The following is a 25,732-nucleotide window of genomic DNA, read 5'->3' on the forward strand; positions in this document are numbered from 1 at the left end:
CCTGCCAGCCTGGGACTCCAGCACCCTGTCTTGTTGAGTCAGAAACGCCAGTCCGCTCCAACACAGACCCAGGGTCTGAACCGTGTGCCCCAAAGCTGCAGACTTAACTGAAAGCAACTTACAGAAGTGTTCTTGTCTTTAACATTCAGATGTCCAACTCTCAATGGGGTCCAAACCCCAAATAAATCTGTTTTACCCTGTATAAAGCTTATACAGGGTAAAGTAATAAATTGTTCACCCTCTATAACACTGAGAGAGAGAGATGCACAGCTGTTTGCCCCCCCCAGGTATTAATACATACTCTGGGTTAATAAGTAAAAAGTGATTTTATTAAATAGAGAAAGTAGGATTTCAGTGGTTCCAAGTAGTAGCAGACAGAACAAAGTAAATTACCAAGTAAAATAAAATAGAACATGCAAGTCTATGTCTAAGAAAACTGAATACAGATAAAACCTCACCAGTTCCAGTAAGCTTCCTTTTACAGACTAGTCTCCTGCTAGTCTGGGTCCAGCAATCACTCACACCCCCTGTAGTTACTGTTCTTTGTTTCAGTCTTTCAGTCATCCTTGGGGGTGGAGAGGCTATCTTTTTAGCCAGCTGAAGACAAAATGGAGGGGTGTCCCAGGGGTTTAAGGAGACTGCCTCTTCTGATATCAACTTGCTTACTTGTCTTCTGCCTCTTTTGCATAAAAGTAGTGTGCAGAATGTGCAATTGCATAACCTCCTGGGCAGTATACTAGTCCTGGTTATTAGAGTGAAGATGATTTGTATTGGGAGATATCAGAAATGCCGGTTAATAGAGCTTTCTGGTTGATGAAGTGCCGGATAACATAGCTTTTACTGTAGTTTGAAAGTTACTTGTAGCATGCCTAGGGCAGAGAATGTACCCCAAAAGTAAATACATTAAAGTAGAGGCATCTGTAATCGAGTTATGAGAACTGAAGTGCTTATTATATTTTGAAGGTGGCACACTTGAGCTGTGTTGATACTTTTTTGAGATCGGTTTCCAAATTTTTAGACATAATTGACAGTTTTTTAATAGTTCATTAAGAACAGTGGGGTGGGGAAACATGTGACAGTGATTGTATGTAAGAGATGGAATGGAGCTTGTGAATTATCTTGAAAACTTACAGATAAAAGGGCTGAGAATGACCTGGTTTTAAATGAATACAAAACAAAATAGAGCTCAAAACCATAGCAATGTATTCTCTTTAGGCCAAAGGATAATAATTTATTTCTAACTTTTTTTTCTCATTACCAAGTTCAATAATTATAACTATTGAGGGGGGAAAAATGACTAAACATATGTCTAAGGCTATGTCTACACTGATTTTTTGTCATTAAACCTTTAGCCCGTGAAAAAAACACCCCTGATTGACAAAAGTTTTAATGACAAAAAGTGCTGGTGTAGACAGCGCTTTGTTGGCAGGAGGCGCTTTCCCACCAACAAAGCTACTGCCACTCATTGGGCGTGGTTTTATTTTGTTGGCAGGAGAGAGCTCTCTCTCCTGCTGCCAAAGAGCGGCTACACTGCATGCCTTACAGTGGCCAGGCTGTAGTGGTACAGCTGTGTCACTGTAAGCTGCATAGTGTAGCCATAGCCTAAAATGCACTTTGAAATTGACTGAATTGTATGGTGTATGTGTGTGTTTGAAGACCCACAACTAGTGCCTCCATAACATGTATGGCTATGCAGAGAGGACCTGTAGTAGAGGCTACATTTACAATGAGCTGACTGGACCACTGAAATAGGACAGAAAAAAAGATGTCACTCTAAAACTTAACATAGCAAACAATGGAGGTAGCAAGTCTAAAGGATATTATATAAGAAGCAGTGACTGGGTTAGGGGTATGAGGGAGCATCGTAAAATACTTTTTCTCTTTATGATGTAAAGTTGAAGGTTAATTGAGATATCATGAGGCCTGTATCATTGGATCTGTTAACTTTCATTATTTTAACCACAACTGTGACTTTTTAATTGGAAAAACCTTGCTTTTCTTCTAAAATGTAAAATCTCAAAGCAGCCCAATTGATCAGCCTTTATTCTGTGTTTGGTAAGGTGTGTTGTGTGTTTTTCAAGTGGAGATATCTGAATTCATTAAATTCTTGTTGTGTGTTTTGGTTCTGAACTAATTGTATCATTTATTCTTCAGCATACTATACTTGTTATTTTGTTAGCTTGGTGACAGTTTGTGTTCATCTGTTGGATAGTGCAAAGCTTGGGTATTTGTAGGCATGTTAAGATTAAATCTTAGATTTTCTGTTCCCTAATGTGTTTTTTTTTTTATATTGTGAGTTCATCTCTGTTTAGATTTCATGGACCTCTTCTAGCATTTCTGGGTATTAATAAGTTTTGTATTTGTGCTAACTCATGCCTTGTTCGTTTCTCCATCATATCCATGCTTGTTATTCCAGCTCTGGGATTTTCTCTGCTCTACAGTACCAGAAGTCAAGATTAGAGATGGCAATTATCAAAAGATTTGGTTCCCTCTTCTGGGAAAATTGCCAGATACACTGCTTCAGAAGCTGAAACACATTCTAGGAACTTTGATCAACAGTCTTAAAACATTGCATTAACTCTTCCTGAAAGTTCCATTTACAGTGCCTAATAAATCAAAAGGTCAAATTTGACTTGAAATGCAGGTCAGTTGAAGCAGATGTGGAAGGATAAACTTTGGTGCTTGGATAAGAAAAATCATTTGACAATAAATTTCTGTTTCCATCAGAACCAGGCTTATTGCCATTTCCACAATAGGATTTTTGTGGCATACGGAGGCACCATCACAAGGGGCACTGTTATACTTAGAAAATGAAAACCAGCAGGATCTTATTTAGGAGATAAGGTAATATGCTATGTTTACTGTGAATACAGAAAGAATTAATCAGTTATAGCTATAACATTCTACTCACTCTCACATTCATTCATACACACACACACACACAAGTTCTGCAAGGTTGTTGTTAAAGTTACCAGCCTTAGAGTAGTTCGTGCCAAGTCACTGGCCAGGTGGCCTGGACACGAGGATGGAGCCTAGTCTTGTCAGATGCGCATCCGATACTCCTGGAGGGTGGTTGCAGAAGCAGACTCAAAGTTCTCAGTTTTTAGAGTCTGTCTTTATAGGGATTCATCCTCATTCAAATCTATAGGATTTGCTTTGTCATGCTGTTTTCACGTTTGAAGTGATAATCAATCACTGTTCTCACGTTTGAAATTATAGTCAATCATGCAGATGGCACAGCAATGACGGCTTGTTGTTACTTTGTTCTTCGGCCCCCCTGTCCTTGGGGCAATTGGGGGGTGGATTCCGGCGTGCCCTCAGGGTTATCCGGTTTATCTTACTCAACACATTCTCATTCTTTAGCATGTTGGTTTTTCCTCTAGATGTGGTGTTATTTATTAGGCTGGCAGTTCAACCTTTTATTACTCATTCAAACATAGATCTGCAATCACACCCTATCTTGCTTAACCTACTTCCTACATTTTATTACCTATGCATTCTTTAACATAACTATTCTGAAATCATTGGGGCATGACAGACTCCAATGAATCTATCCATGCCACTTGATACACATGAAAAGAAAACAAGCAAGATAGGAATGTAAAAGTGGAGGAACAACAAGTTTTGTTCCTGAGTTCAGAAGAACATTTGTAACGTGTTATCTTACCGCTTTTAGAAGGGACTCTTTGTTTCTGGATGTTTTTCTACAATTAGCACAGACCTTGCAAACTAACAGGCCTGCTTCAATTAGCACAAACTCAGCAGCTGAGAGAACAGGCTGGGAGACCTATTTCTTTCTAATAATACAAGCCAAATCCGGGGTCTGTACTGGACCATACTTTCCCCAAAGCATCAATATATATTAATTATTACTTTTAATCCAACAGCACTCTTCTGCTAAAGGTGGTGTCTTACATGGTTTGAACATCTTATTGCAGGTCTTGGAGAATATTTGTGTAGATGGAGCATGAAACCAATCTTGCAGGCTTCTTCTTTGGCCAAAAAAAGCCCCTTAATCCCATGAAGAAAACACTTCTTAGTCCATGTACAGTTGTACAGTTACTGATTCTGTAGGAATAAAGCCTTTTTTGCAGGCCTATGTGATAAACTTTTGATGGTTTGTCTGGTTGTTAGTAACAATAATGGGTAAAGAGCTGTAGATCTCCTGAATGTCTTTATCATGATACCTTGTTTTGATTGCCTTGTGGGTATCCAAAATATGCCATTGTTTTTCTTTTGGATGTTACATTAAGTCAATATGTCAGGAAGGACTATCTCGTGTGATTTGTAAAAAGGGGAAATAACTTTCAGTGTGAAGGCTGGATCTAGGCAAGGCACTGCGTTGTCCAAGTGGAAGGTGCAATATTGAGACTCCATTGACATAGAAAAGGAGTCTGAATTATAGCAGGATTATGAAATGTGAACTGGAACTCTATGGGCCACTGCAGTATCCACCTTGCTTTGCAAGAGCCCTTTTGACTTGGATAGATAACATCCAAAACTACTATTGTGTGTTACCATAACAAAGACCCTGGGGATGTCCAGCCATCACTTTAAACTCAGTATGGCCAAAATTGACCTTTTATCACCACCCCGCCCCCAACACATAGGGGCTTCCCCCTTCCACTTTTCTCAGTCATTGTGGACCACTCTCTTCCTTGTCACTCAGGCCCGTAAACCAGGGTGTCATTTTGATTTGGCCCTCTCTCTACATCCCTGCATTCACACAGTGTCTGAATCATCCTTCTTTCATCCCACATGCAATCTCTAAGATCCAGCCTTTCTTCTCCATTGACACAGGTGAATCTCTCTTTCAGGTCCTCGTCCTCCTCCTCCTCCTCCTCTTGTCATGTCAAATACTGCAACACTCTCCTTTCAGAATTTGACAAATACTATTGTGCTCCAAACTCATATTCCTGGTTTGTTGCTTCCACAGTATCATCCATCCACTGGCTCCTCCATATCAAACACAAATTACACTGGTTTACAATTTTTGGGAAGTCGTCTGCTTCAGAGATAAAATGTACTATTTATTATGTATTTTGATGTGCTGCGTTCAAATATGACAATTAAAACAACTGATTGGCTACTGTTTCGAAGATATTTAAGTTTTTACATTTTATGTCTATGTATATTGTGTAGATAGAGTTTTAATCATAAATTGTAAACCTAGGTCTTTTCATGTGTCTATGGTTGCTTTACATGATAATATTTCACCTGTCCTGTTTATGTAACACTTTCAAAATCAGCAAAAGGGTTATATAAATAAAATTTATTATGAAACAAAAGGCAAAAAACTATTCTGTACATAGTTTAGTCCTATTCAGTGTCTACTCGGCGCTTCTTGGCTTGTCTCTTGTATTCATTAAATGGAGCATCTCTTGTCACTGTCCAGCAATAGTCTGCAAGAATTGTTGGGCTCCATTTGCCCTGATAGCGTTTCTCCATTGTTGCAATGTCCTGGTGAAATGGCTCGCCGTGCTCGTCGCTCACTGCTCCGCAGTTCGGTGGAAAAAAATCTAGATGAGAGTGCAAAAAATGAATCTTTAGTGACATGTTGCAACCAAGGCTTTTGTATGCCTTGAGGAGGTTTTCCACCAACAACTTGTAGTTATCTGCCTTGTTGTTTCCGAGAAAATTTATTGCCACTAACTGGAAGGCTTTCCATGCCGTCTTTTCCTTGCCACACAATGCATGGTCAAATGCATCATCTCGAAGAAGTTCACAAATCTGAGGACCAACAATGACACCTTCCTTTATCTTAGCTTCACTTAACCTTGGAAATTTTCCACGGAGGTACTTGAAAGCTGCTTGTGTTTTGTCAATGGCCTTCATCAGACCCAGCTTGATGTGTAAGGGTGGTAAAAAAATCTTCCTTGATTCAACAAGTGGTGGATGCTGAACACTTTTCCTCCCTGGCTCCAATGACTGTCGGAGTGGCCGATCTTTCTTGATGTAGTGGGATTCTCTTGCACGACTATCCCATTCGCAGAGAAAACAGCAGTACTTTGTGTATCCAGTCTGCAGACCAAGCAAGAGAGCAACAACCTTCAAATCGCCACAAAGCTGCCACTGATGTTGGTCCTAGTTTATGCACCTCAAAAGTTGTTTCATATTGTCATAGGTTTCCTTCATATGGACTGCATGACCAACTGGAATTGATGGCAAAACATTGCCATTATGCAGTAAAACAGCTTTAAGACTCGTCTTGGATGAATCAATGAACAGTCTCCACTCATCTGGATCGTGAACAATGTTGAGGGCTGCCATCACACCATCGATGTTGTTGCAGGCTACAAGATCACCTTCCATGAAGAAGAATGGGACAAGATCCTTTTGACGGTCACAGAACATGGAAACCCTAACATCACCTGCCAGGAAATTCCACTGCTGTAGTGTGGAGCCCAACAGCTCTGCCTTACTCTTGGGTAGTTCTAAATCCCTGACAAGGTCATTCAGTTCACCTTGTGTTATGAGGTATGGTTCAGAGGAGGAGGATGGGAGAAAATGTGGGTCCTGTGACATTGATGGTTCAGGACCAGAAGTTTCATCCTCTTCCTCTTCCTCGTCTGACTCAAGTGAGAATGATTCTGGTGCATCAGGAACCGGCAGTCCTTCTCCATGGGGTGCTGGGCGTATAGCTGATGGAATGTTTGGATAATGCACAGTCCACTTTTTCTTCTTTGACACACCTTTCCCAACTGGAGGCACCATGCAGAAATAACAATTGCTGGTATGATCTGTTGGCTCTCTCCAAATCATTGGCACTGCAAAAGGCATCAATTTCCTTTTCCTGTTCGACCACTGGCGAAGATTTGTTGCACAAGTGTTGCAGCATATGTGTGGGGCCCACCTCTTGTCCTGATCTCCAATTTTGCAGCCAAAATAAAGGTGATAGGCTTTCTTAACCATAGTGGTTATACTGCGCTTTTGTGATGCAAAAGTCACTTCACCACAAACCTAGCAGAAGTTATCTGCACTGTTCACACAAGTACGAGGCATCTCTGCTCACTTTGGCTAAACAGAAATGTGTCCCTTTGCAAAATCAAACACTGACAAATAAGAGAGCACGACACTATGATTTCTAGAGCTGATATAGGGCACTTTGTTCAGCAGAGTGATGTAAGCTTCGTTATGATTGCATCATCCATGATTTCTAGGAATAACATGATGCAATTGTTATTATGTATGACGCAATACCAGCTTCAGATTGCATCATTCATTGTTTTGTCTAAAAAGCAAGTACTATCCAAACCCAGTCATAGATTTATTCATAGATCCAGTCAAAGATGTATTTTAGTCATTTCTGGTTTAAATTGAGATCCCTTCCCTTTATAACTCACTTATCCTCCGCCATTCCCAAGTCAAGGGTCGTATAGTGACCCAATAGTATATTTTGAAAACTAGAGGCAATCAACAATTTTAAGCATCATTTTCGTTCTCAATGTCCCAGAATTAGTAAAATTTGACTACATTTATTTCAGAAGCATTTTGGCTGTAGAGCAGTGTTGCTTGTCTTCATTTTTAAGTTCTTTCTTGGCCTGTCACTGCTTGTGAAGATGTTGACTCACCACTGGAGCACATCCCTGTCTGATGTAGCAGCTCTCTTCCTGTCTAGTGCCACCCGCCAATGGTCACTATGGCACTGCTGTGGTCTGCCTCTTCCTGCAACTTGGTACTCCTGCAGGTCGCTTTAAAGTCTCTCCTCTTCCGGGGTACTCAATGAACAGAAACAAGGGCAGTTAACAGAAATGAATCATCCTAAAGCTGGTTTGAGGCTCTCTTCCTTCAGAGGGTGCTTGTCAGTTTGTAACCCTAAATTGAGTTCATAAGTAATAAAGAGGAATGATCCCCTCTCCAACTGAGTCAGCATCTGGCCTTCCTCTCTCTCAGAGAGGGGCTGTCAGGCAGCTCATCTGGGGAGTTCCTGCCTTCAGTCAGCCCTCTCTCCAGAAGCTGAGCACTGACTTCTGCTCTCCTCTCTGGTCTGCCATCAACTGAGTCAGGTTTCTCCCTCTGAAGCTCTTCCTACCAATGTTGACATCTGTCACAGGTGCATGGGATGGAGCCATGTGAACCCACACTAGCTTGTTAACTCCCCATGTTGCCCTGTATGGAGTTAGTATACCTCATCAAACTGCTCATCTATCATATTTTTACAGTATTGAGATGTTGACTCCCACCTTTATTCTGCAAATGCCAGTTTTGATCATTTGAATTTTTTTCAAAAAGCACCTTTGTCCTTTCTCCTATTTAAAATGTTAATTGGTTGAAGAAGTTCAAATATTGATAAATATTATACTAAATGTGCACGAAATAGTGTGTTGTAGAACTCCGCTTTGGAAGTACCCAAGGGTGAATAAGATGTCATTGAAAGAGGGACCAGCAGGAAGTGACAAAAATCACTGTTTCTGAATTCATGTTACCTATAGGTAACAGGAACTAAGAAGAATCAGAATGTTTGCTTTGTTTTATTGTAGATGCCTGCAAGGAGGAGTTATTTTCTTTCTATTTCTTGGCAGTAATTTCACAAACATAAATGAAACATGGTGAGTTTGAATCCCTCTCTTAGGTTAAAGTTTGTGTACCTTATCAGCACTCCATCTCCAGTAGTTAGTGAAACAGTATTATGAACTGGTTGGGAATTGAGTTCATAAAATCAACAAGTTCATAAACCTGAACATTTCAAAATTGCAATAGCTATGGTGCATAAATTGCAGTATGGTGTGCTGCATTGCTTTCTTCTTGTCTTTCAAACCACTGCAAAGCGATGTCCAATGTATTGAAGATATCAGAATGTGGAGGGATATCAACTAGTTTTTCATTGACATCGCTTTTGTTATGTGATATTTTTCCCACCCAGCCCCACCTTCCAGTCAAGAAAAATTGTACATATAACTGGTCATTTGTAACATTGGTGTTCATAAAATCGTGGCTGTACTGTAATGTTCCTGAATCTGTCCTGCGTGGTTATATGGCCAAGATTCTGTTTTAAATGTTGCCAGGTAAAGCCACATTGAGATAGTTAATAAATTTGTAAAGTCTAGTTTGGACAGTCCCCAAATGCTTGTTTCAGGATACAAATGATAGTTGTGTTTGTACTCCAGGCTATGTCATCACTCCTCCAAAAGGTGTGTTTTTACAGAGAGAGAACTAATGCACACTAGTAATCTTGCTATAAAGTTTTAGTGGAGACAGGTCATAGGTAGCTTTTATCCCAGTATAGTTAGAGGTCTACACTATATATTCCACACCCACAGTTGACTTTTCCTACTTACATCATGGTAAAACTTTCCCTAGTTTCCTCTAGGGTTTTACAACAAGATAACTAAACATGCATTTGTGCTCTCACACCACTTTTTTGGGGGACTGGGGGATGGGGGTGGGGGAGGGCCTGTGAAGACATAGCCCTACAGATCAGCTTGGGATAAACTACAAACTTTGTAGCTTGAAACAAATGTTTGAGGAATTTCTAGAATAGTCTTTACAAATGTGTTACTACCTTGAATCAATTGGCTATCAACTCAGACTAAAAAAACACCTCATGAAGATATTTCCTAATAAGAAATACATTTTTTTTTGCATTATGTTATTGTGACAATATGAAATGTCAAACTGGTTCTTACTAAATAAAGCCCATCTTTTCTTTCTTGACTATTTTTATCTTAAGATTATAACATGAAGGATTCATAACTGCTAGTGGCAATAACTTCTTGTTTAAGGATCTATGAGTTACACATACAGTATGGTATTTATAGTCAACTCAAGGCTGCTCAGGAGTCAATACAGTATATAGGGTTGCATACCTCCTCAAACTTCCTTCTAGAGAATGCATCACAGTTGTGCCTTACATTGTTCTGTGCTTTCCCCCTTTCATTCCAACACTTGAGACCTTGTGTTAAAGGATCAAAAAAGAAATCCTTTTATCTAGTACTCATATTAATAATTAATTGTGCATTGTCAGTGGATTGCCACTTGAGGCTTGAATTAGTGCTAATTAAGCATGTAGTTTCACATTTTATAGAACATTGTTACCATAGCGTTGCAGTGGTCTGGTTACAAAAACACTTTGTTGCCCATTTTCACCATTCATTGTCATATCTTACAATATATTTTCATTTAACTCATTATTTTGTTTACTGTATGAGGTTACCATAGGTTTATGTTGCCATAGTCATATTCGTGGTCCATTGTCTAATGAAATATTCTTATCAACCCTTTTTTATTTTAAACCTTTTTATTAAAACACAAAAATGTATTTTTTTATGGGTCAGATGCTTATTTAAACATCATGAATAAAAAAGCCTTTATCTTTCTAACATCAGAGAAGAGATCTGGGAAAAATACTTAACTGTTGAGAAAGAATCACCAAGTAACTCCTACTTGATGTGTCCTGAAAGTAGTATTGTTCAAAGCTAACACACTTGTTCCTTTTACCTCAAAAGCTGACTTTAGATTGGTAAAAAGAAGAACAGGAGTACTTGTGGCACCTTAGAGACTAACAAATTTAAACTAAGGTGCCACAAGTACTCCTGTTCTTCTTTTTGCAGATACAGACTAACACGGCTGCTACTCTGAAACCTTTAGATTGGTAGTTAGTTAGTTGGCTTTGGAAACGATGATTTTGTGTATACCGTGTGATTGTAAATGTCTTCTTATGTATTTGTATGAGAGTTTCTAAAGACTGTATGTGAACACAAGCCTATGTAGAAGGGATTTAAGCAGAACGGTGGTTTTGTGTTTTCTTTAGTGTATATTCAAATTATGCAATTATATAGTGGGCAATTCTTGATCTTTACTAAACAGTAACTTATAACCCATTCTAATGCTCTTCAGGTTCATCAGTTAGTCCTTATTGATATCACTTGAAATATCTTTCTGTTTAAGCTTTTCAGAATTACGAAATAATTGTAGTTATGATCTATCTACCTCATAAAGGTAATGAGAGGAACAGAAAGCTAATTTAATGCATTGATATGAGTTTACTTAGTGTCGTGGCAAGTGCTTCTGTTAAAATTTTTTTTAAAGGCCTTCTTGACTCTCTTAATTAGTATTGACTAATTGTAGAGTGAGAGTTTATTTTAAGGAGACTTAGTTATGATCCTCTCTGTGAAAATAATAGATATTAGGCAACCTGTCACGCAAGTTTAAAACTGTTTAATATCAATTCCACTTGTTGTGTTTTTCCATAGCAGAAATAATGACTCTGTATAAGTCTTATGAATATCATAGACCACAAAATCAACAACTGGGAACAACATAATTAAAGTATTTCATATCTATTCATATCTAACCTTTTAGGCTCGTTTGCTGATTAATATTAGCTGAAGATGGAGTTGATTGATTTGTCATAAAGCTACTAAGCTGTAATATTTATAATTATAATAAAAATATGGACACAACCATATTAATGGGCATTTTATAGTAAACCACCAAGGGAAACTTTTCTTACATGGTAATCTGGTCTCTTGGGATTCTTTTAAGGCAATCAATTTAATAATTACAAGGTGGTGTATGCAGTTTGGACGGCCACTTGAAAGGATGTTCTTAAGCTTTTGAAATCTCCTTTGTGTAGTTTGTTCTTTCTGTGTAGGATGTCTGATAGTGCTGTGTCTTCTTCCATTGGTAAAATAATTTATTTTCTGTTCAGGTTTGTAATATTAATAGTCTCCTTCAGATCTGACAAAAAGAATACAAACTTTTCTTGAGCAGGCTCTGGACATTCTGAAGAGGCTTATTACAGTATGAGGTGACTGTTCAATATCAGATCAGAAATCTCATTTACTGGTTCTAAAACAGAATCTAGCCAACCAGTTTTGAATCTGATAGGACAAAATCCCTAGAGTGACTGCAAATCTTGAGATGGCTTGCAAACCTCAAATTTTGGAATATTTGTTTTGCTAAACCAAAAATCCCAGATGGCCGAGCTGTTACTTGCACCTTCTTAAGAGAGGAAAATGATTAGGTATAGGCCCGAGGTCTGTCTAATTTGAAAAATAATATAACCTAAGGCTATGTCTACATTAGAGACTTTACTGTGGTACAGCTGTACCGATTGATGCAGCTGTGCTGCTGTAAGATCTCTCATGTAGCTTCTCTATGCTGATGGGAGAGAGCTCTCCTGTAGACCCCCACGGAGCAGCGGTGGCTATGTCTGCTACAATGCCCTGAGTATCAACCATGTTCACCCAGCAGGTTTGTTGCAGTGACCCTTCAGGAATTTGTGACCTGACAGCCTTCTTAAAAACCCAAGTATTGTTTATTTTAAACAGTAGAAGCAAAGCATTTAGAGAAGGATTTGCATAAGTCTACATGCATGCCTGTCTTACCTAAAGGCATGTGATCCCCTGATGGTGAGCTAGGTAGGTCTTAACATATTCAGATACCACAGCAGGTGTTGGGTATCTGTCTGCTCTCCCTGAACAACTACTCATGTACAGCTCTTCTTTTCCTCTCCTCTCCCCTCCCCTCCCCAGAGAATCTTTTAAAAATGCTTATACAGACTCCCCCCGGGTTACACAAACCCGACTCACGCAAATCCGCACTTAGGGAAAAAGTTCTGTAAGCTAAAAATAGGAGGGTGTGATGTGGGGTGTGTGGTGTGTGGTTTTTTTTTTTTTTTGGCGTAATGGTCGGGAATACGTTTCTGACTTATGCAAAATTCGAGTTACGGAAGACGTTCCAGAACGGAATGCTTGAAAAGTTGGGGAGCGACTGTAGTCCCTTTGAGCTTTTGTTTCACAATCCTTTTCTTTAATCATATTGTATCTTAACCATCCTTAAAGCCGCCCTATTAAGCTACACCAATATGGTATTACAGTAACCATCTCAGTAACCAGTTCAGTATAGAGTATCAATAAATTGTTATAGAGCAGCTCCATTGTCATAACAACTGCATCTGCACTAGGTCTTTTGCCATACAGAAATGTCATAATAAATAGAAGAAATTACACCCCTAACCAATATTACTATACTGACAGATATTTCTAGTGTAGACCTGGCCTGAGCTATGGTCTCGTTGGGACGTTTTGAAATGTCTGCCCCAAAGCTTTGAAAAATTCTATCTTGTATTGATAGAATACAGTTGTAGTGATTTACCCTTTATGGTCAAGAGGGAGAAAGTGTTGGAACAATTCTTGAGGTTATTGAATCTAAGCATGATCCTGTATGACCTTAAACTGCATGGTTTGTGTTAATTGTATATTGTGGAGGAGAATGAATGTTTGGGAGGTTGCTACATGTTGGGATGGCTGAAATAAGGAATCTTCACTTTCCTGCACATTCGCTTCTAGGGCCCCAAAAGATGACCAGGTAGGGACCCTTTTTTTCAAACTCCCCAGTATTCTGGGTAAAAACCCTACTCCACCCCAAATGGCTGCATGTCATACCATAAGCCACAGTTTTGTACTTGTCTGAAAGTATAAAAACTTTTTTTAAGGAAGTTTTTCTTTTTATTGTGTGAATCAAAGAATTTGTGTAATCTGCAGTAAATTGCTCTGCTTCAATTAACCGACTGTATGGTGCTGTGTTTTGTCTTCTATTTCATGTTCCTCTCTTCCTATATACATCCTAAGTTTTTCTGTATCTGTTGATAGCTTCTCTAGTTCTGTTACATTTTTAGACTGTCAAATGATTGAGAGAAAGGAGATGGAACTTGGCTGCATGCACCATTTGTGACTGACAGTCTTTTTTCCTCTGGCTTTTGGAAGTTGGAGAAGGCTTTCTGAATCTTGCTTTGTATGGGAGAAGAACAAGGACTATACCAAATACAATTACCAATACTGCAATTTCCTTCTCGGTGTACGCTGATCAGTTTTGTCTTTTGAATATTTTTGTAAAACTTTACCAGTGTCTTATAAGCCAACATATGTTATACATATAGCACATCATATTATGTATTGCACATCTCATTAACATTATATTATAGATGACTTAGCACAAAATTATGGTAAATTGTATTAGGTTCACTCCTGCCCACTTATGTCAAGAGGGTATATATCCCACAATACCTTGCAAAGCTAAATGTAGTGTTTGGCCTTAACGAATATAAACCCACTCAAAATAAAGATAAATGAGTGTTCTACCATGGTACAAGGTAGGATGTGCCTTCATGGCCCAGCTGGTTTGGAATGCTGTATTCAAAAGCAAGAGATAAGGGGTAGACAGTGGTAACAGGAAAAACAAGGTAAAAAGCTGATTGATGGATTCCAGGTTTGGGTGGTGTATAGAGTACTTTAATTTGTAAGCAAGTCTGCTATAAATATAGCTAGTTTTGGGGGTATATTTTGGGAATGCACCTTCTGTGTAAGGTGACCTGACATACTGTGAGAAACAGTTTCCCAGAAGGATCAGTGACGGAGTAACTCTTTTCTGTACTGTTCTATTACTGACTTTTAGCAATTAATTGGTTATTTGGTCTCTTGAATGCGCCTCATAAAGAGTCACATGTGTAGTGAATCAACTGGCAATGGATTTTAATCAATAGTTTTCAAATATTTAACATGTTTGTGGCACAAAAAGCTACAGCAAAATGTAATTTGCCTGGCTGGTTGGTGTAGCTCATATTCAACATGGATCAGTTTGCTGTACATTTGTTGGCTGAGATCAAATTTTGTAGTCTTTTCCCATGTCACAGAATAAAAATACAAACACTACAAATCCTTTATATAACTTAAATAACCTACTGTCATTTTGTGAAAATAAATTGCTGTTCTCCATTAAGAGAGTTGTTCCCTTTTGGTATCCAGAAAGGGGTTGTATATAGCTCCCTCTGGTGATAGTTAATGCTGAACCCACATCAGCTGTGTGTGTATGTTGGAGAAGTGGTGGGGAGTCTTTGCAAATAGTGTTACTGACATAATGCAGTCAGCTCCATCAGCCAGGGGAGGCAAGTGACATGATGATAAAGGAAACATTTTGATGAATTTGGTAAATTATCCTGCTTCTTAATCACACTGCTGTCAGTCATTTAAAGCACAGAGAGTTCTATGGATGATTTCGCTAGAATTCCTGATGTTTCATTAGTGAGTCTCCCATGAGAAGATAATTCCAGTTGTGCATAGTTTTAAATCTGTAGATTTGGGTTGAGATGTAATTGAAGTTTTCAAAATGAGTTCGGTGGTGTATATAAAAAAACTGTTAATGGATGTATAAGTTTTGCATGGAAGAGTTTTGAAGGCGTTTTTGAATCGTATTTTAATCATGATGTGGAAACTTAGTTGAACATTTAAAATTCGCTAGTCAGCAATGCATAGCACATAAAAACAACAAAATCTAGGTATCCAGGGGTGGGGGGGTGAAGTAAATATCAAGTTGAGTAAATTCTGTGTGTGTGTGTGTATGGTAGCCCTAATGGAATAAAAGTAGTATGTGTAAAAAAGGATATTTGAAAATTGCTGACTGAGCCATAGCACAACAAATGGGCTGTAAACTGGGAGACTAAAGTGATTTGCCACTAATTCTGGGTGCATTGTGAAGTTTTATGACCTCTGGTCTCCTTCACTGCCACAATTTTACCTGCTTATTTTTCTCCATTATCAAATTTTTCTCTGATAAAGTGAACAAGAAATCATCAAAGTTTTCCATGTACCCATCTCCAGGTTTGTCACTTTTTCCCCAATAGTATCCTGCCTGCCCCAAAGCTCTCTCATTTTTATAAACTACCCTTTAACGCATTTCAGTAATCCCCTTACTGACTGAATTTAACATTTTGTGTTTCCCGGAAGATTGATATCTGAATAATTGAAGTCCCCCATGACTTATCACCAAGTCTTAAGACTTTAGATCAGTGTCAAGGTGTGAGAAAGCAGAAAAACTGCCGCCTGGCACAGCGGGGGTTAACGAAAATGTTTGGATTCAGTTAGCCCTACCCCACTATACCTGCGGCCAATGCCAGTCCCGGAGTGGGGAGAAACGAAGGGAGCCTGGATCAGAAAGGGGCTGACTGGCGAGGAGCCAGGAGCTCTCTGCCTGCCTGAACGGACGGATCAGCAACCTGCCAGCCAGCGTAGCTGCTTCAGGCAAGTAAGGGCTCCCCTGCCAAGAGGAGGCTGCAAATAAGCCCCAGCACTCAGGGCAACTGGACTATTGTGGCCATGACCCAAACTGAAGAGACTTGTAGGAAGTAGCCCAGTGAAGTAGATCTTCTGCCAGGAAGGAGACCCCTTCTCCCCTGTTTAGGTGTTGATCTGCACAGGTCCCAGGCTGGGACCCAGTAGAGGGTTACCACCTCTTCCCTCCCCCTCCCCCCCCCCACCATACAGACTAAAAAGATCAGTAATCTAGCCACTAGGCTGTCCAGCCCCAAAACACCCTATCACACAAGGTGATTAAGTAGGAATGGTTTCTTCATTTTGGTTTTGAGATCTATAGCAGATGCTGACCGACTTCTCCTTTTCTAGTCATGTCCCTAACCTTAACTCAAAAACTTTCAACTTCTGTCTTTTCCATTAGTATTGGTTTGACTTTATATCAATAATTTAATGTATGATACTAGCCCCCCTTTCTCTGTTACATCTGACATGACTTTATTTCTTAGTGTTAACATTCCATTCATATGACTTATCCTGCCATGTTTCTATTTTTTTCACTGTCTCCTTCCTGATTCATTACTTCTAGCTCAGTCTATTTCTTATTACTGTAGTATTAACATACAAAGAGTTGAGGGATTTTTTTTCCTATTTCCTGTTTAGTAGTTTTTTTCTTTATGGCTTTACTTTTTAATAATGAACCTGGTAATATCTTTTTCATAAGGCGAACCCCAGATCCACCCTAATTTAGATTTTTTTTTTTTTTTTGGCAGCCTTGAGATCAGAAGACTCTAAATGCTCAAGTGGAGGCTAGTCAGTACACACTGTACCCTATCTTATGAGGATCAGAGCTCCACGAATGAAAAAATCTTAAGGATTCTCAGGATTCCTTCTGTTTGGTTTAAAGATTGGCATTAGATAGTGGCATCTCAAATGACGGAACACACTGTGGCTTAAGCGGTCATATGATGCTGGCTGTAGTATTACATCAGTGCTCCAAAGAGAGTGCACTGGCTTTTGATTATTGAATTGATTTCTTTGGCTTGGGGCAGACTGCCTCTCTCCTAGTACTTTTACTTCGCAGTTAAAATCACTCGAGGTGCTGACAGTCCTTATGTTTTCTTATATCTGGGGGCTGGTGGCAGGGTGTTCTCAGGAAAAAGCCCTCGGCTCTTGACTCATTCATCGCTTTTCTTTAATAGAGCCTGCTTTTGATCATCGTAAGGGAACATAACTCAGCTTTTCCTGAGGAGCATCTGAGAGAGATAAGCATACAGTATAAACTGAAAAAAGTCTAATTAAAAGATACTTTATAGTGCTACGTAAACAAACATAGCTATTGTGAGTCATGTTCCCTGTCCTGAACAGCTTGCAATCTTAACAGGACATTTTTCAGAAAAGGGCTGGTGTGTGGAGTTAGTGGAGACTAAGAGGTAGGAAGGAGTCCTGGAAGAAATATAGTGTTGAGATCTAGTTAATTTGAGGCTAGATATCTCAAGAGGGAGAGAGAGGGCGTTTGGCAAACAAAATGAAGAGAACTGTTCCAGTTGCACAGCTACATCATCGTAGAATGCAAAGCAGACTAAGAGAAAATCAAAGGAAACAGTAGGGTCAGGCACAGAGTGATATTTGGAGGAAATGAGAGCAAAAGGATAGACGTTGTAAGATAAGGACAAAGAGCCTAAATCATAAGAGTCAAGAAGCCAGTAAAGGGAATGATGTGGCTGGCATGGGAGGAGGCAAGGACAAGACTTTACAATGGTTTTTTGAGCAGATGAGAAAGTGGAAAAGAGGTGAAAAGCAGCGATATCAAAGTAAGAGGCTATAAAAGTCAAGGTGAGAGATGAGAGACAAGAAACATGTGTCCTAGCAGTGAGGTTGGTGAGGAAAGGGCAGATTTTGTTTATATTGATGAGGAAAATGTGGGAGTGTGGCTGGCTGGTGAGGGTGAAAGAAGAATCAGATGATAGTGAAGTTATGATCGTGAGACAAGAAAAATAAGTAGAGTCCTACGCAGATACACAAATGTGTATCCGCATCCGATCTGCTATCCGCAAAAACTATCTGCAGATCCGCGGATTTGCGGGCTCTACACAGGGAGCTGGGCTGAGGCTACGAGGCATCCCCCTGCCAGAGCCCAGTCAGAGAGAGCCGCGGGCAGCTGGGGGAAGGCATCGCGGACCTTCCACCTGCTCTATGCCTGGTGGGGAGCCTGGGGGGCAGGGACATAGGTGTGGGCTGTTCTCAGCCCCTGCCCCCCTGCAGGCCGGTGGAGGGGCTGCTGCAGCTCCTCACAGCTCCGTGGCTGGGCTCCATGCTGGCTTGGCCAGGGGGAAAGGGGAGACCTGTGGAGTTGCCCAGGGGCTGCTTGGGCTCCCCACAGCTGCCTGCCCAGCTTTTACTGTGGCTGGACTGCGACTCCGAGCCGCTCCCTCATTGGCCGGAGCTGCATCTTGGGGAGTCATGGTGGACCCTCCATCTGCCCTGGGCAGGGGGCCTAAGCAGCTCCCGCCCAGTGTCCCTGCCCCCCAGACCCTCCGCCAAATGTCCCAGCCTCCCCGCCCAGGGGAGGTGGAGGGACCCAGGCTCCCCACAGTTGTCAGCGTGGCTCTCCCCTACCCAGCTCTGCAGCCCAGCCACGGTAAGAGCCAGGCGGGCCCTCCACCTGCCCTGGGTGGGAGCCCAAGCAGCCCCCCCAACCAGTGTCCCTCGCCCCCAGGCCTCCCACCCAGGGCAGGTGGAAGATCCGTGCCGTGGTTCCTCACAGCTGCCTGCCCCGCTCTTACGGTCAGAGCCCTGCTCAGATACAAAACTTGTATCCTCATCTGCGTAGCAATCAGCAGAAATGGTTCACGGATATAAAGTGGATACCCGCGGATTTGCAGGGCTCTAAAAATAAGGTAGTTGTCAGTTAAGATAGAGAAGGGAGGCAGCAGAAAGGGATGAGGAAGGAGGCTAAGTTCAGTATCTGAGACAATGAGCTTGAGATGGCAGGGACAATAAGAGGAAGTTGGAGTGTCAGAGTGGACTTCAAGTGAAGAGATTGGGGGTAGATGTGCAGATGTCAATAAATAAATAGAAGTGGTAATGAAATCCTTGGGAGTGATGATGCTCGCTATCAAGAGTACAGATGGAAGAGAGAAAGGTACCAAACTTGGAACCTGAAAGGATACCAACAGAAGATAGTAGGAGGTTGAGGAGCCATTAGGTGATGCTGAAGGTCAGCAATCTATAGGGAAAATGGAGAGCAGAGTTAAGACTGAAAGGAGAGATGATTAAGAGGGCATAAGGTATTTAGCAGCTAATTACACTGATGCTTTATTGTGGTGGACTATCATTCTGTGGCTCTACTTTGTTTAGGTTATGTGTTGTTTGGCAGTTGGGTTGTTTTATGCTCATAAATACTAATTCAGGGCTGTGGAAATGTGCTTTTGAAAATATTATTAATAAATATTTTAAATATTATTTCATATTTGCTACCAGAAGAACATGACTCAGTATAGAATACTCAGTTTGTATTTATTTAAAAAAAAAAAAAGCTTGAAAAATACTGAAAAAATGTACTAACGATAGTTGCTTTTGTTTTCTAAGTAGTAGTATCTGAAAGAATATTACGTCTGTTTCGGTACTAAAACTTGTACTAAGGATAATGGAGTTAGTTCTTATTGGAATGCTATGTTTTCCCATCAAGTGCTTAGCATGCTTTTGGTGGCACTATAAAATATTTGATGATGATGACACAGTGTTTGCTGCTGTTAGAAAAAATGTGTGTGTTTTTTTTTTTTGTGCAGATATTTGATTTAATGGATGCCAAAGCCCGGGCTGACTGCATCAAAGAAATAGATCTTCTTAAGGTAAAGGCTTGTTAACGAATTTCATAGGTTTAGTTATAATTTATTGCTTTTTCTTTCGCTCTGACAGTAGATGGTGATGAAATGTCCTCTGTCTTGTACATGAGGCTTTTAAATGTAATACTTAAAGATTTCCATTTAATTTCATTTTTCATTTCTTGAAAAAATAAACTTTCTTTATAAGGAGGCAAGTATTCAGAGGCAGAAGACCTTAAACTGCAAGCTTTCATGTTCAAACATTTGAAGGAAACACAATAATAAGATACTGAATAAACATTTTATATCATGTACAATAATGCACTGATTTTTTTTAAAGTGGGTTGAATTTAAATTACTATTTCAAGTAACTAAAATATAGTTCTTCGAGTAGTGTCCCTATGGGTGTTCCACTGTAGGCGCACTTGCGTCCCGGCACTGCTGATCAGTGAACTTTGGTAGCAGTGTTTGTTGAGCCCGCACATGTACTATCCCCCCCCTTGTAGTCTGGCTCGAGACGAACTAGTGTTGCGTGGGCGAACCTCGTCTGTTCCTTCTCAACTGCCCCTGGATAGAGACCGTGCTATTAGCTGTCCCTTCATCGGATTGTTAACCTATTGTTTGAACTTAAGTAGTTACTAATCTTTCTTTTATCTGTTAGTTTAGCGTTTCCTTTGGTTTTTCTTCTCTTAAAACAACAACAAAAACCCACCCCACCCCCCACCCAACAATTTTAGTTACTTCTTTCACTTTATCTGGGGACTACCCTGATTCAGGATATGCATGCATGCTATGTACATAAGCTGGTAGACTTTGCATGCGGTGTATCCAGTCATGGTCCAGCTCTGTTCACAGGCTGAACAGAAACAACCGAGACAAACCCCTATCATTACCCACCAAGGTCAAACAATCCTTGAACTGGTGGAAGGACCCAGCAAATGTTTGCACAGGGCTCCTGTTCATACAGCTTCTCCCCTTCCCCCGTCACTACTCCTCTCCAACCATGCATCCCTCATAGGGTGGGGAGCACATCTCAACAACCTCATGACACAAGTCAAGTGGTCACCCACAGAGGTGTGACTTCATATCAACCTCCTCAAATGCAGAGCGCTCAGAATGCATGTGCTCGCTTCCTTCTGCTGATCAGAAGTACACACATAAGGGTCATGACAAGCAACATAGCATGCATGTACTATATAAATCCTCAGGGGGCATGCCAGAACGCCTGTCCTTTGTGTGGAAGCACTAAAGCTATGGAACTGGTGCATTTCCCACAATGTTACAAAATCAGCGTTCTACCTACCAGGAGCGCAAAACATGACAGCGGACACTCTCAGCTGCAAGTTCCCACATGACCACGAATGGGAGATGAACCCAGTAATACTCCACGACATATTCAGAAAGTTGGGGACACTGACTATAGACTTGTTTGCCACTTACCTGAACGAGAAATGCCTGCGCTATTGCTCCAGAGCAGGCCTTGGACAGAACTCGTTAGGGGACGCTCTCCTTCTCTCATGGGACAAGGGCCTTCTATATGCTTTCCCCCATTTCCTCTATTGCTGAAAGTCCTGTTAACATTAAAAAGAGAGAGCAAATGTCACACTGATTGCTCCCACCTGGCCAAAACAGATGTGGTACCTTTACCTGCCACAGCTGGTGACGTATCTGCCAATCCCTCTTCGACTCGCTCCTTACTGCCTCTCGCAGAACAAAGGACGCGCTCTCAATCCCAACCTGCAAATTCTTCAGCTCAAGGCCTGGTTCCTTCATGGTTCCAACATATAGAGAGATTCTGCTCTCAGGAGGCACAGGAAGTGTTACTACACAGTAGGAAATTGGCTACCCATCGAACTTACCAGGTTCCAGGTTTGGTGTAATTCCAGAAAAATTAGCATGACATCTGCTACTCTACCAGTAGTCTTAGACTGAAGTCTGGACTGTCCCAAGATATGCTTGGTGGCCATAATGACTTTTCATTAACAAACAGAGGGGTTTTTAGATTTCTCGCATCCAACTACAAAGAGGTTCCTCAAGAGCGTAGCAAACCTCTTTCCCAAACTCAGACATCCTACCCCACCATGGGAACTGAATTTAGTATTAAAGGGCCTGACCAAACCGCCCTTCCAACCTACGAGCACTTGTTCATTTACACACCTGTCAATGAAGACAGCATTTCTGGTCGCCATTACCTCCATGTGGAGAATAGGGGAGATAGTAGCTCTTATGGCACACCCCCCTTTTACAGTATTTTTTCCTGACAAGGTCATGCTCAGGCCACACCCAAAATTCATCCCTAAAGTGACTTTAGCCTTTCACAAGAACCAACACATTCACCTCCCAACTTTTATCCCAAGCGCCTCTGTAATGATAGGGAAGCTATTCTACATGCACTGGACGTTAGGAGAGCCTAGGCCTTCTATCTGGGCAGGATGAAGGCTTTTAGGAAAGCTAGGCTTTTCCTTTCCGTTGTGGATAGGACTAAAGGTGCAGCACTATCAGCCCAGCCACTGAGTGGGTCTCAAACTGCATCAAACACTATCATGTTTGCAATGTAGTACCTCCATCTGGACTCCATACACACTTCTCAAGATTGGTTTCCTCCTCCATCACCTTCTTCAAGGATTTCCTCATCCCGGAAAACTGCACTGTAGCTACCTGGGCGTCTGTGCATTCCTTCGCAGAACACTCTGCCATCACTGCGGATTCTGCTTCCGATGCTTGATTTGGCTCCTCAGTATTGTCATAACAGAATTGACTCTGAAGTCCCAGCTTCCCATTGGGTTACTTGCTCAGAAGTCATCTACAGTGGAGCACCCATAGGGACACTATTCAAAGAAGAAGAGAAAGTGACTCGCCTTGTGCAGTAACGATGGTTCTTCAAGATGTGCCCCGCTATGGGTGCGTCACGACCCCCTCTCCTCCCCTGTACGTCAGAGTTCTCTATAAGGGGCTCTGCGGTAGAGAAGGAACTGAAGGGGGTTTCCCCGTGCAAGGTTAGTTAGCCTTGAGCCAGATGAGGAGATGGGAACAGCGCATGTGTGGGCCCAGTGGATGTTGCTACCAAAGTTCTCTGATCAGCAGCGCAGGGATGCAAGGGCACCGACAGTGAAGCACCCACAGGGACATGCATCTTGAAGAACCGTTGTTACTGCACAAGGTGAGTAACTTTTTCTTCTGGCATGGTGGCAGAAGTTCAGCACATTGTCATATAGGGGAGCTTCACCAGAATAAATTTCACTGTCACTTCCAGGGTTACTGGAGGCTGATCGTGTTGTGAAATAGATTTGCTTAGGGCTCGTGTACATTTGAAACACTATAGTGGCAGTGCTTTGCTCCTGGAGGGATTCTGCAGGACTGTGTGTCTGCAGAAAACACCACCCTTTCCCCCCAGATTTTCTGTTTCCCTGCAGAAAACAGCAGGGAAGTTGCATGGATGGGGAAACGCACACGACCTTGGGCACATTTAGGGGGGGCGGGTTGCCCCCCTCCAACCAATGCGAGGCATGGGGGGGGGCACACAAGGTTACATGCCACTGCTCCCCCTCATTCTGCTAGCACAGAGCTGCCCAGCCAAAGGGGGCTGTGTCTTGGCTCTGCTGACTCTGCAGCTGAACGCCGCCTCCTGTGTCCTAGTGCTAGTTGTGCTCCCCTTCTGTGTGTTAGGCGCCTTCCTGTTTTCTATTCGGTGCAACAGTGAGTGCCCGTGGTGGGACTGGGTAGGGGGGCTGAAGGGGTGGGAGGAAGCAGAGCCGGCTTTAGGCTGATTCGCCCAATTCCCTGGAATCGGGCCCCGCGCCTTAGGTGCCTTTTTAATTTTTTTTACTCACCCCGGCGGCGGTCCGTTCTGGGGTCTTTGGCGGCCCCGCTCCCCTGGCCAGAGCACCGGTCGGAGCGCGGCATGGGCCGTGTCCTCGCTCTCCCAGCCGGAGCACTGCAGCCCCGCGGCCCCACAACCCTGGCTGGAGCATGGCAAGCCCCACGACTGCCCTCCCCCGGCCGGCAATCTGAAGTGCCGCCGAGACTGGGAGCGCCGCCCCAGTGAGTACAAGCCCCAGGAATCGGGCCCCGCACTTGCTAAAGCTGGCCCTGGGAGGAAGTGGCAGTGGGGAAGGAAGGGAGAGGGGAATGTGGGAGTCCGGGGAGCTGGATGGAGAAGAAAAGGGGATAGGGGAATCGCAGGGGGAAGGGGGAGCCTGGCATGTGGCATCCCCTCGGCAGCAGCTGGAGCTCCCCCGTTAACCAGGCCTATCGAACCTACAGCTGGACACCTCCGACAAGCCCCCCATACTCAGACCCCAACCCCACTGATCCCCAGCCAGCTGCACTGAGCCACCCCCCCGACCCTCCTGCTGAGCCCTATCTTCCCTGCACCTGGAACTCCACAACGAGCCTCTGTGCATCCAGATCTCCCACTGAGCTACCCGAACCCAGATTGCCCCCCACAGAAACCTCTCACCCCAGACCTGGTTTCCCCCACACACACTAAGCCCTTCCACACTTGGATCCTGCTCTGCTGAGCCTGCTCACCCACACCTGGTGCACCTGATGCAGAGGGACAGGATCCTTGGGTATTTCTGGAGTAGGCCCAGCCCTTGCACTGTGTCAGGGTCAGGTGCAGCCTCACCGCCAAGGCCCTGTACTGGAGGAGGTGGGGGCTTCACGGTGATCTCCCACCTCAATGCAGCCACTGGCCTATGCTCCCCACTACCATGCTGGAGACATTTATTTATTGGCAAATAAAATGTTCAGAATTTTAAAATATTGTGCGCATAATTCTTTGGTGCAGAATTCCCTCAGGAGTAAGTGTTTCAGATGTAGACATTACATATGCCGATGGGAGGGATTCTCCCCTCAGCATAGGTAATCCACCTCCCTGAGAGGCAGTAGCTAGATCGGCAGAAGAATTCTTCAGTTAATCCAGTGCTGTCTACACTGGGGGTTAGATAATCTTAACTAAGTTGCTCAGGGACGTTGATTTTTTTCACACCCCTGAGCGACATAGCTGGGTCATCCTAATTTTTTTAGTGTAGACCAGGCCTTAGTTTCTTGCAAGGAGGTGATTTGTCCCTACAGTGTTTTTTGCCATCCAGCTCACAAAGGGGCACTGATGTAGGTTTAAAGCCAGTTGTACCCTTCCATTCAGAGGTAGAATGATTGATAGTAGCCATCAAATGAGAGTGTGATGGAGGGGGAAAGGTGACTGATGGGCTAGGAGAAAACTCACATGCCATAGCCTAAATCTTGATGTCCCTGCCTTGAAATGAGGTTCTGTATTCTGCGTTCTGGTCAGTAGCAGAATTCACACAGGTTAATGGAGAACTTTCTGGTCATCTAAAGAAAATTGGAGTTAAAGGTATGCTTAGTAAATTACCTCAAATTGTCTAATTTGCTCCAGATGAGCAGTCACTTCCTTATAATATAGATGGAGCTAGTAGCAATGCCTGGTTAAGTTTGTACACTTTCCAGTACAAGCCCTTGCTTTCAGTTTCTCATAAATTGGCCAGACTTCAACCACACAGGCAGAAATGTTCCATGTTTCCTGTCTGCCTCTGATTTTCTTCAGTATCCTGTCTCTCCTTCCCTTCTCCCTGCTCAGTCCAAGAGTTTCAGCAAAAAGGCTTCAGCTGTTTTCAAGAATGAGGTTAGAGGAAAATACATAGGCAAAGCATATGTTAATTTTTTTTTCAGTTGCTTCTTTGAAGATCTCCAATGTATCCATACTTTAGTGGAGGACTTGAAATTTGGAAAGGAGATAGTCCTAGGGCCAGAGAAATACTATTTGCTGTCCTCATTAAAATTTACACACATTTGGGCAATTTGTAATCTTCTGCAAATAGTCATGTGCACATGCTCAGTAGAGCTTATTTAGAGGTT

General features: G+C 42.2%; 1 protein-coding gene across 2 annotated transcripts in view; it reads left to right on the top strand.

Moving 5' to 3' along the window:
* Positions 1 to 25,732, top strand: part of NEK7 (NIMA related kinase 7) — a 143,040-nt gene that overhangs the window by 35,305 nt on the left and 82,003 nt on the right. For both annotated transcript variants that reach the window (XM_054036937.1, XM_054036939.1), the window contains exon 4: positions 19,820 to 19,882. In XM_054036937.1, the coding sequence (XP_053892912.1) occupies positions 19,820 to 19,882 (63 nt within the window). The remainder of the gene's footprint in view (positions 1 to 19,819; positions 19,883 to 25,732) is intronic.

The sequence above is a fragment of the Malaclemys terrapin genome, chromosome 8, assembly GCF_027887155.1.
Source record: "Malaclemys terrapin pileata isolate rMalTer1 chromosome 8, rMalTer1.hap1, whole genome shotgun sequence".
NCBI lineage: Eukaryota > Metazoa > Chordata > Testudines > Emydidae > Malaclemys > Malaclemys terrapin.